The 12382-nt window shown below is 33.0% G+C and overlaps 1 protein-coding gene across 1 annotated transcript; it reads right to left on the bottom strand.

Annotated features, from left to right (window-relative positions):
- Window positions 1-5657: 5657 nt before the first annotated feature.
- Window positions 5658-7918, bottom strand: LOC148614079 (uncharacterized). The gene is made up of 3 exons (XM_088587908.1): window positions 7679-7918; window positions 7009-7203; window positions 5658-6176 (listed from the first exon to the last, which is right to left on the bottom strand). Exons 1-3 carry the CDS (start codon window positions 7737-7739, stop codon window positions 6022-6024), a joined length of 411 nt encoding a protein of 136 aa, XP_088444034.1. The 5' UTR covers window positions 7740-7918; the 3' UTR covers window positions 5658-6021.
- Window positions 7919-12382: the final 4464 nt, after the last annotated feature.

Raw genomic sequence — 12382 nt, 5'->3', positions numbered from 1 at the left:
ATTGGTAGCCTAGATAAAGACGCTTTCGAGAGTTAGTAGGCTAGATAAAGACGCTTTCGAGAGTTAGTAGGCTAGATAAAGACGCTTTGTAGAGTTGGTAGGCTAGATAAAGACGCTTTGCAGAGTTGGTAGGCTAGATAAAGACGCTTTGGAGAGTTGGAAGGCTAGATAAAGACGCTTTCCCATTTTCAACAGATATATACTGGGCCCTGCAATTGCAAGTTAATACGTGTTTATTTTGGTAATTTAAGAGTTCTTTATAAATGTCAAGCATACATGTGTTGCTTTGGCAAGGAGAAAAACCCAAGCAAATCACATTTTTATCTATCTATGTTCAAGTGCAAAATGCAAGTCATAATAAGTTCAAAGGCATATACTGTTTCACGGATTTTTATTCAGAAGGGTGCCATGTACTACAACGATTATAGGGAGTTATCCAACAATTTTGACAAAAAACGACTTTGACAAGACTTATGATAAGGATCATTTCATCAATTGAAAATTTCTTTCTATCTATCTTTTTAAGATATTGGCTATATACTTCAGATACTGAAAACAGCTAAAACATCATTTTTCGACTTTCAAGAGTAATAACTCTAACAAGGAGTCGTCTGACAACTTTGATTTCGCAAACTCTTATAGGCCTTATTATAAGGATTAGTTCAGCAATTAAAAAGTTTCTTTCTATCTATAAAAGTTTTCAAGATATTGGCTGAAAACTTTTTTTTAAAGTCATTTTTCATCTTTCAATGGCAATAAAACTAACAAGGAGTCGTCTCACAACTTTGATTCCGCAAACCTTTATAGGCCTTATCATAAGGATCATTTCAGCTATTTAAAGTTTCTTTCTATCTATCATGTTGTTAAGATTTTGGCTGAGACTTAAAAAAAGAGTCACTTTTCATTTTTCAGGGGCAATAACTGTAACAAAGAATCGTCTGACAACGTTGATCCCCTGCAAACTTTTGTAGGCCTTTTCATAAGGATCTTTTTCGACAATTGAAATAATTTGGCTAAACCTAATAATTTTGGAGATACATGAGAAAAACTTTTGACTGACCCCTTTGTTCTATTTTAAGTAAAAGCGGCCATGTTTTTCGACGGATCAAAAATTCCTATAGCAGAGCTATGCAGAATACCCTAGAGAATGTTCATACCAGGTATGGTATTAATGGCTCTGGTAGTTTCAGAGAAGATTTCTGAAATAACACAAAAAATAGGGATAATAAAAGGGTAATAACTCCAACATGGCTAAACACATTAAAACAAAATTTGACTACTGTAACAGATAAATCTCATCATGCTGAACGCTTAACCCCATCCAGAATTTGGCTAAACTTAACGGCTTCGGAGATAAATGCGAAAAACTTATGTCTGATCTCTTTGTTCTAATTTAAAATAATGGCTATGTTTTTTTTTTGGCAGATCGAAAATCCGCACATCAGTTCTATGCAAAATAACCCGCGGATTATTTATACATAGTTTGGTTCTTATTGGTCCAGTGGTTTCAGAGGAACAGAATATGGAAAAAATGTTCACGACAACATCGGACGACGACGACGGACGCCAAGTGATGGCAATAGCTCACATGGCCTATGGCCATATGTGCTTAAAATTGCTGTCCCCGCATTTAGACGTAGCACAGAACAACTAGCTTGTCGAAAACTTATTTCCTGAAATTTTCTTTTGATGTTTAATTTGAGATTCCAACATAATTGTCATAATTTTGAAATTCAAACATCATCATCATAAATGTTTTGTAAGTTGATATTTCAAGGACTAATGGTCTATCCATTAGATCGTTCAGAAATGTAGTAAACCAAGATCTCATTAAGTGAAGTAACGAGAGTCGCATGTACTTCGCAGAGACGTTTTTTGATTAGGCAGTCATTGTTAGTCGTTGTCGATCGATCATTATTTTTTTCACAATATTTTTTATAAGGTATTAATTGAATATCAGGAATTTAGCTCGTATCTTATTACCAACCCAGAACTTTTATAAAATTTACGGTATACTGCATAGATGAACTAAACTCTATATAAGAATCATGCAAAATGCGATTTATGCTTGGAAAGTCTACATATTTTTTATTTTTGATATTTTGTTAAAATGTTATAGTTATAAATTAACATGTGGATTTTCATATAGCCCTTGTTTTAGGGGATAAAAATGTATAGAATGTACTCAAAATTAAGGGAGATAACTCTGTAAATGACACTTAAATACAATAGAAACTGTTGGATTTTCAGTGGAGATTATCTCCTAAGACTAGACTGACTGGAATGAATAATTATACATTTTATCATATAGACCTATAAAGGAACTTAAGAACAAAATAAAAATGTGTAGTCTTCTTTTGCACGATTCTTACAAAGACTACAACTTAAGCTTTATAAAATTGTGAATTGTTACCGCGATTAAATTTTTGACACGTTTTTTTTATTTAGGCACCGACCATTTTTATATTGAGGGGTGGGGCTGGGATATTTTTGAAGGAAAATAAAATAAATATTTTTTCTATGGCAAGAAAAAATAAATAAAGTTCCACATTGGTAAAAAAAAATAAATAATGTTGTATTCTGTTTTTCATTAAAAAAAATTAGGAAGAAACAAAATAGAAAAAAAGAAAAAGGAGAGGAGAGGAGAGGAGGAGAATCTCATGTACATATAGTGAATGTATCATAAACTGCCATCCAACATGTTAAATTATGTATAAAGAAGAATGTAACAAATGGCTTTAATATCAAAATTTTACGGTTTATAGTCGCTAAATTCGTGATGTTATAATAACAAAATAATGGATATTAATATACAGATACTTTTAAAGTTTCTAAATAACAACAAATTTCCCAGTACTTATGACATGACAATCATGTATAAAGATAACGAGGAGTTTTACAACCAGCTCAAAGCTACCCTAGGATGGACACCACGGGACATCTTGATTGTAATGGGTGACATAAATGCCGGAAGTCGGAAAAGATAACACAGGGAGAGAACTCATCATGGGGAAGGGAGGAATTGGTAACAATCAATTGGAGAACTCTGCAGATTTATGCTCGAATAACGATCTGGTAAGAGGTGGTACAACATTCCCTCACAAGAATGTAAACAATCTGGGTATCTCCAGACATGAAAACTAGAAATCAGAAAGAGCACATTACAGTCGCCAGGAGATGGAGAGAGCATGACAGACGTTACAGCTTATCAAGGTGCTGATATAGCATCCGATCATCAATTTGTGGTGGCTAAATTTAAGATCAAGATAGCCAGGGCAAGTAAACGATATCAGATTAGATGCACAGAGTACAGCATAAGGAATAAGCACAGTAAACAAACAATGGGGAGAGAGTAAAATCCACAGATAACAGCACATGCCAAGAAGAACTTGGATTTTCAAAGAAGGAATACAAGAGATGGTTATCTGACGATACAATCGAGACAACTAAGAAGCGTAGGTCTGTTAAGATACAACTTAACCAAGTCAAGACAGAATTGAAGAAAAAAATAGTTGACGAGGTAACACATAAGCATTAGGAAAGAAGTAAAGAGAAAGACCAAACAGGATAAAAGAACCTACAACAACGAGCTCGCTTCAAAAGCAAAGAATGCAATGGGCAGAAATAACCCCAAGAATGCGTACAACATCACATTCCAACTGGAAGGTAGAAGGACCAACATATCCAAACCGCTGATAGACAAAGATGGCAATGTGATAACAAACCTAGATCGACCACTTTTAAATGGAGAAGATATACCAGACGCTCCTGATCTACCTCCTGGAGAAGACCTTGATGTTGATACTGACTCAATCACGAAGGATGAAATCATAAAATCTCTATGGAGAATCAGGACTGGAAAAGCCCCTGGACCGGACCAAACTCCACCGGAGCCAAATGGTGCCTACTCCGGTAGCATACCAAAGAAAGGTTCTTTAATATACAAGGAACGTGGCATCTTTCTCAACACGTTGTATCACTATGATTTTCCGTATTATGGCCTGACAACCTCAGCAAATTAAATGCCAGGGTTACCCCATTCCAGCACCTGTGGCACACAACCCAGTTGCTCTGTGGGCAGAATGGATCGGAGACTTGGAAACAGACAAAGAAAATCGAACATGACCAACAGGTCCTCGTAAACAAATGCCTCAGACAGATTTTACATATCAGATGGCCTTGTAAATTACCAGAGCTATGGGAACATACCAACCAAACACCCATTACTGACACCATTAAGAGACGTAAATGGAGATGGATAAGCCACATACGAAGACGCACAGATAGTAACATCACCAAACACTCTCGGGAGTGGAATCCGTCAGGGGAAGCTTCCCGGATTACACCTGCACGAGTCCCAGAGTTTCTCATGCTGTCGGAGGGGAAGCTTCCTGGACTGCACGAGTCCCAGAGTTTCTCGTGCTTTGTTATGGTTTATGAAAAAGAAGTAGCTCCTTGTCCAATTCCTGGCTACAGACAAAGCATTGTCTTGTGGGGCCAAGTAAATTTCATCCTACCCTCACCAAATATATGGGGTGGTTGGCGGGATTTTATTATTTATTTTTCATTCCTGACCAAATGTTTACTATCCTAATTTTAGCTATTTGATGTAAAGACATGTTCTAAATCCATAGCCACGTCAGTTTCAGAGAATAAACGTCAACGGTCAACAAGAATTGAAATATTTGTATGTAATAAGGCCTAAATACAAGAAACTGACGTGAATAAAAATCCTGATTTTGAAATTCCCGTCCCATTTTTTTTCAAGGATTGTCATTTTTACGGGCGGGAGGCGATGCAAATTTACTAATTTATTTTATTTAGTTTTTACGAGAATAAAACATTTGATTGAACGGAATCTTTACTTTTATATGCACTCATTTGATATCTATATGATATTTCCCATTTATTGTTTTTCATAAAGTTGACTGGCAAAAAAAATGCCATATTTCTGAAAAAGAAAATAATTCATGTGCAGCTATTAAAAAAAAATAAAATAATTTTAAGAAGAGCAGAAAAAAATATTTAGCTACATTGAAAATCCCAGCCCCCACCCTCAGTATAAAAATGGTCGGTGCCTTATGAAACAGGATAATTTAAACAAAAATTTTACCTTTCATAGTAAAAAATAAAAACAAAAACAAAAAACAAAAGTCAAAACAAAATAAAACAAAACAAAAATACACTTTTCGTTCAATGTAGCAATATCGGAAACCAAATCATTAGACAATGTTAAATTTGAGACCCTTTGGGCCTTCATTTAAACCAATGTTAAGAAAATGTCCACAACAGATAACAAGAGTCAGCATATAAAAGAATCCGAAGAATTCATTTAATTTAGAAATCATATGAAGTTTAAATTTGAACTTCGGTTTAGACCTTACTGAAAATAGTTCCAAAAATTTCTCAAAAATGTCTCATAAATCACACATAATTCATGCTACTTTCAGAACACAAAAAAATACCAATCTTCAAAATATTGTAAATGTTGGTGTGTTGTACAAGTTGTACAAGGTATAACTCTCATCTTCAGCATTAGAACCAATACATACTAGGTCAATGACTAAGTAGTCTTACCAAACCTGTTCACTGCAAAGAATGAAATTCTTGTGTTTACTACCGTGAATCTGTTGTTGGGGAACGAAAGGTAAAAGTACTTAGTAAAAGTTATTTATTTTTTAATATATAGTCATAATATAAAATTCGTGTATATAATGATACAATTAGTGAAAGAGTAATCAAGGGAGCCAAGGTTATAGCGGTAATCAAAGAGTAATCAAGGGAATCAAGGTTATAGCGGTAATCAAAGAGTAATCAAGGGAGCCAAGGTTATAGCGGTAATCAAAGAGTAATCATGGGAACCAAGGTTATAGCGGTAATCAAAAGAATGTAATCGAGGGACAAAGACCAGACATGGAAAACAGACATACACAACAAAGAACATAAAGTAACTAAAATCATACATACAAAGTAACAAAAGTAAATGAGCAAAAATATAAATAACATGGTTAATGGTAACATTTACGTGTCAGTAACATTGCACAATGTCTGTACTGTAAATCCAGCATATGAACAGAAATAATAGTTTGATTCACTACACCAACATGAATTAAACCCGTCAGGGGAGGTAAAACGTTCTCCGATATCATGCTCCTTACCGCCGTACGTACAGGTCCCTGAAATGTAAAAGATCTGACATATACATAATGACTACGAGTGAGCTGTTGTCACTTGAATAATTCTGATCGCTCCACTTTTTATGTGCGTGCTTAAAATAAATATTGATATAAGTAATTAGGATTTTCGTGTTACTTTATTCTTATATTACTCTAAATAACCTGAATTCCTTTTTTCGTACATTGTGTTTCTTTGAAACGTTTCTTCCTAAAATGCACTTTTTACTAGAAAACACATTTCCAGCCTTTATGCTCAGACTTATTATCAGACAAATCTTCATTGCTAATGCTTACAATAATTCATTTTCCGACCCAATACTATATTTTTATTTCATTCCTTTTAGGTCAAACGTTTTTTTCCATTTAGCAGCGCTGTCTGGTGCAAAGTTTTAGTTTTTTTCCTACACTCATGCTGCTTATTATAAGGTTGAACTTTCTGTTACATTGAAGTTGCTTCGAAAAAAAGTTGGTCAACGACTGATATGCTAGAAGACCCATTATGTACACGTAGGATAAGACAACTTCACAAGATGTTAGAAATGTTAAATTTGCAAACTAATTGTTTGGTCGATCCCTCCGTGGAACTTGTACCGCTGTGACATTTATGGCAACAAAGCCTTAGACCACTCGACCAATTAAGCTACTGGTATATGAAATAACATTCGCTGAATGGGTGATAAATATAACGAGAATGGATATGGTGAATATACATGCTTTACCTCATCCCTTGTCTAAGAGCTTATGAAATTAAATTGCTGGGGTGTTTTTATTATTTTTTTTTCTGTTTTTTTTATGTTGTTGTTGCTTTTTTATTGTCACTATAATGTGTTACCTTCACAATAGTTAGAGCAAATCCCGGAATTACTTTTCTTTGGGTTATCACAAGAGGGCTCCGGGCATTCCCACTCCTTGCAGTATGTCAAATTGTTTTTACTCGTACACAATCGATCTTTTCCGTCTTTCCAGTTTATTTGGTTATAATTTCCGTAAACGGCACATGCTTGATAGTATTCAATATTAGACCTTTCTGCAAAAGATATTGATACGCGTAGTAATTGAAACCTATATAATGTTTTTCGCGCAATTCTTAATTAAAACATACACGTTTACCATTTACTATGAATTAATCGTGTTGTTTCTCAAAAAATGTTTGAACATTGGAAATTCCGGAAAAAGAACTTTATTCTAATACTAATAGTCAAATTAATTCTCGTCATTAGTATAGTAAATACAGAATGTATACTTCAAAGTGCATTCAAAAGAACGAACAATAATAAGGCCTTTCAATACAGTGTTCGCTTGGTAATCAATATTTTCATAATTCATAATCTTACAATTAACATATTCGTAAACAACTGAAAAAAACAAACAAACAAACAAACAAACAAAACGCAAAAAAATGCAAAAAAAACCAAACAAACAAGACCAAAGAGAACCAAAAAAAAAAAAAAAAAACCCACAATGAGGTGAAGTGTAAATAAACAAAAAAATGAAAAACCTACCTTTAAATGGATAAGATGAAACAAATCCAACAAACGCGAAAAACCACACCAAATTGTTCATGTTACTGTAAAACTTAAAAGGATTTTCTCTTGTCAGGCTTTTATATTTCTCACAAAATGATCCACTTTCAATTATTTAAAATTGCTGTCCTGAAATTAGTGAAATTGCTCTAATTATTAAACATACAACGTTCTCGTATCTTTAAGTACATCGTTGTTTCCTATCCTTAAATAGCAGGAAATTGTTGTCTGACCTTTCAAATATGAAACAAGATATTTATATGACGTAATAAATATGTTGATAAGATATGCAATAATTACTTAACATGATTGGAATTTTTTTTAATGAAATATATGAGATAAAAAACTAGTTTCCAAGTACGGCTGTAGCTTTATATTCATCGCAATTCATCAAAAGTACATGTAGCTCAATATAAAATCATATTAAGTATACATGTATAAAGATGGAAGAAATATAAGAAACGATGAACTACATTTTACAAAGGTGAAATTGAGAAATATAAGAAAACAAATCAATAACAATCAATAGTTACCATAAACAAAGTTTCTGTGGATGCAGAAAGTTTAGTTAAATATATCACAGTCTTAACAAACTCTTACTTTTATGAGATCGTGAAAAAAATAAAACAGAGACTATACTTTGATATAGTCTGTATTCACTGCTGAATTAAGCTAAGAAGTAAACAACAACGTTAAACAAACCTCTATCTGTCTGGGCCATTTATAGTCTTGTGAGCACTCGCATACATCGTGGACTGTCCATATCACGGTGGAAAGAAATGATATATTCATGACGATTTTATTGAATATCATCAGGTACCGTACGTGCACGAACCCCGTCACACCGTTCTATAACGATAGAAATTGAAATGTTCTTGATTTCTCACCGTTAATGACAGACCATGGCCTTGGCTACTATGTATAATATAAAATAATATTTTGCAAAATTGTTGTCTCTTTAATTGACACATTCCCTGTTTCATTGTTAAAATATTTTTATAGGTATATACCATCTGTACCTATAATCTCTTCAACCCTATACCAAGCCAACCATTACCCCAGAATTTTTTGTAAACATTTATTTTCACTGCCAACGGTACTGTTATTATTATTATTATTATTATTATTATTTTTCCTAAGTGCTGGATTTGATAACAAAAAAGTAAACTACGCATCAAAATTTACAATGTAGTGCAACGCGCACAAAGTGCATGTGTTCCGTACCATGAACTTTTCGGTGCTAGATTTGGCTTCTTATTTCCATAGTTTTTGGTTTTTATCACTTTTTGTATCCAATCTGTTTTTGGATCTAGATAGTCCTATGTTTTTTTTGTTCTTATACGGCTGCTGAGAAACAATTATTTAAATATGTGTACAGTATACCAAAATTTTCAAAATTTCTATGATTGATATTTTTGTATCAAGTTCCCAACAGAGTTTTAAAGTTTATATATTTTTATTTAAAAAAAAAATGTTTTGTAAAGTGGTTCTTTCATCATTTTTTACGAAAGTTTCATCATCGAAAGAGATAGCATAAAAATGAAAATGATAAAAAAAAATTTTTAAATAAATAAAATGAAAGCAACAATCAAACAGACTCACAAACAACAAAATACTGAAGTCAATAGAAAAAAGGGAACGTGAAAATTTACTTTCTGTCATGGGAAAGTTACTGCTTTTTAATTTTTTCATTTGTGTCTTTAAATTTGAAATATATACAAATTTTTAAAAAGTTTACACTAATATACAACATGCATATTTTTTATAAGGTGTTCGAAAGTTTATAGACTGGCTTCACAACTATATATAAATTCAATGAAAATAATCCAGAATGATCACGGTGCTGTAATTCTTTGACGACAGTGATGCCACAACGAATGAAGATCACTCATCACCAGGCCAACTGTATACATTTAAAAATATGTACCCATTGCACATTAGTTTTATTATTATTTTGTTTCTGTTTTGTTTTGTTTTGTTTTGCTTTTGTTTAATTTTTGCTTTTTTTATTATTGTTTTTTATTTTGTTTTTGTTTTTCGTTTTCTTATTGTTATCGTTTGTTACCATATTTGGTTTTGTTTGCACGATCATATTATTTTTCCACTTTAAGTCATTTCTTGTCAAGATTTCTTTAATTTTGTTGTAGATCTTCTTTTTACCTTTTTTTTTGTAGTAAAAAAACAATTAAACAAATACCGTTACTGTCTAATAGGGATTTAAGCCCTAAAGATTGTCAATGATAAACTAAAAAGTAAATTGAATATTTTCGTGTTAATACATCATACTGGTGACCATTCGGTGTACACGCGAAGCTACCTTGATCCCAACGCGTCGTAAGATAAGTGTGTATCTCAAGGTTTCTTTTGTTTTTAAGAGAGATAGCAAATTTACATTTCTTTAGATAATCAATTTAGTGAAATGATTAGATTTGCTATCTATGTCCATGTTGTCATTAAAACTTGAAGGTCAATGCCGATTTTTAAAAAAAAATAATATAAATAAAAAATGTATGGTTGATGAACGAACATCTGTTAAAATATTGTAGTAGATGTTATTCCTTAACGAACCATATTTTATGTCCTTTAAGTATGACATTAACAAAACGATCGCAAGTATAAGAAATAACCAACGAGAAATGTAAATATCTCCCTCTTGGGGGCGCTTGTTTGTTTTCCTTTCAATTTCATACCTTCCGCTGCATAAAATTATTAGCGGAATAGGCAGCATGTTTATGTTGTCTTGGTGAGCTTACAATAGGATATGAATAGAATAGCCGTTTGAGATTCGGCAATAAATCATATATGAGAAGTACTGGTAACCAAATATGTAACTGGTAATATTTTCGAAAAAGGCAGTACGTTTATGTGGTATTGATGTGCATACAATAAGATATATTCAAAATTTCGTCAATACGACTAACGCCAGCCAAATGTGATTTCTTGTCGTCTGAATTGATGCATGCAAAGAGCGTATACCAATAAGTAATCTTATTGTGTTTATTGTTAACTTTTTATTTTTTTCATGCCCCGCTTGTTAATTTTCCATTCTTTAAATTGGATTCGGGCCTCCTTTTTAGTTTTATGTTGTGCTATATTGTATTTTATAAGTAGTAGTGGGTGGGTGTCGCATTGAACGAGTTCAAACCGCCGCATTATTTGTGCCTGTCTCTATATAAGTTGTTCACTTGTTTATTTGTCATAAGGACCATATTGCATGATCCTAGGAATAGATGTACACCATGTTTCATTAAGCCTGTGTGTATATTGTTCTAGCTTAACAACTGAGATTCAGGTTACATTATAGTAGTAATCTAACTTAAAATTTAGATGGATCCAGAAACGTATACAAAGGGTCGGGTGGTTTCATCCAGAAATTTAAAGTGGAGGATCACGGCTATCATTTTCACATTTTCAACAAAACAAACGATTTTTTTTCATGCAAAAAATTCGGTTCTAAACCTAAGAACACCAACCATAACAACCACCACCATAATTGATGCCAATGAAATTTGGCTTTTTCTGGGTGTTACTGATGCTGATCACAGTTATCGTTCTTTGAATGCGATGCCATCGTTTGGAATGACGGTAAATGATTCAAAACATGTCAACACTTCAAAACTTTAATCAAACATTCTGAATACATAACAAAGTTGAAAAATAATGCACAAAGATTCAATATTAAAACTTAACAAGTTAATTCAGAGTCATATATGAATGTAAATAATCACAATTATAGTAGAATTATACGTAATGTAATGCCTCATAAAGATAATGCACCAATTATATACCTCAGATTTGCAAGTAGTTTATGTAACTATTATAATCCATGCCCTTAGATTCACATATATAATATATACATAACTATTATAAAATAGATGAAAAAATAGCTACTTGTTAGTGGACGACCATTTGATTCTGACGAAAGAGGACTTGGCTTGCAGTTTTTGGTCGAGACAGAATATTTATTATAATAATTTTACGTATCAAAGAATTTATTTTCAACTGCTATACGGCTAGAAACTTTATTTCCATTATATTGAACAGCAGATTATTATGCCAAGATATTTATTTACGAAACTGTCAGCCCCCCTCCCCTCCTAAGAATGAAAAGGTCGTCCTCTTATACAATGGAATCTTATTTTACAGTACAATTGAGATTGGACATCATTATCGGTTAACTATACACAAATATAGTTTATAAATTGTGTACTACCATGGTAGATATTGCACATACAATGATGTTACTAAGCACCAATACACAAGAAGGAGGTATTGCAACAAATGAAATTTAAATGTCGTAATTAATCTATATTCTTACAAAGGTAAGACTGTCTGAAGCGCTGTATTGGTTTCTCAGTTTATGTACTGTCAGTAGCAAGATACACAGTAAAGATAGAAGCATTCCTCTTCCATGAAGTTTTCGTCTCTGGTTGAGTTTGGTTGAAATGCCCAACGACTCCAAAACAGCTGAGTTGTCTGGACGGAATACGATACCGCTTATAACGGCAGCTAAAACTGATGTATATGCACACATCTGAAGAGCTGTATTGTCGCATGTATACTGGGATACCAACTTGGTACAGTATAACACATAAATCGGTCCGAGCTTGCTTCGAACTCCTTGTAGTTTGGCTTTGAGATGTGAAGGCTTCCGTATGAATTGTGGAATAACTACGAGAAATA

This window comes from Perna viridis, chromosome 6 (assembly GCF_037379345.1).
Source record: "Perna viridis isolate PV_CMFRI_1.1 ecotype Kerala chromosome 6, ASM3737934v1, whole genome shotgun sequence".
Taxonomy (NCBI): Eukaryota; Metazoa; Mollusca; class Bivalvia; order Mytilida; family Mytilidae; genus Perna; species Perna viridis.
This window is presented reverse-complemented; position numbering and strand designations above follow the sequence as displayed.

Excerpts from the sequence above, each read along its gene's own strand:
- LOC148614079 (XM_088587908.1), bottom strand. The coding sequence starts at position 7,739 with ATGAACAATTTGGTGTGGTTTTTCGCGTTTGTTGGATTTGTTTCATCT. Across the intron at positions 7,204-7,678 it reads TTCATCTTATCCATTTAAAG|AAAGGTCTAATATTGAATAC; the intron begins GTAGGTTTTTCA and ends TATCTTTTGCAG. Across the intron at positions 6,177-7,008 it reads TTGCTCTAACTATTGTGAAG|GGACCTGTACGTACGGCGGT; the intron begins GTAACACATTAT and ends TTTACATTTCAG.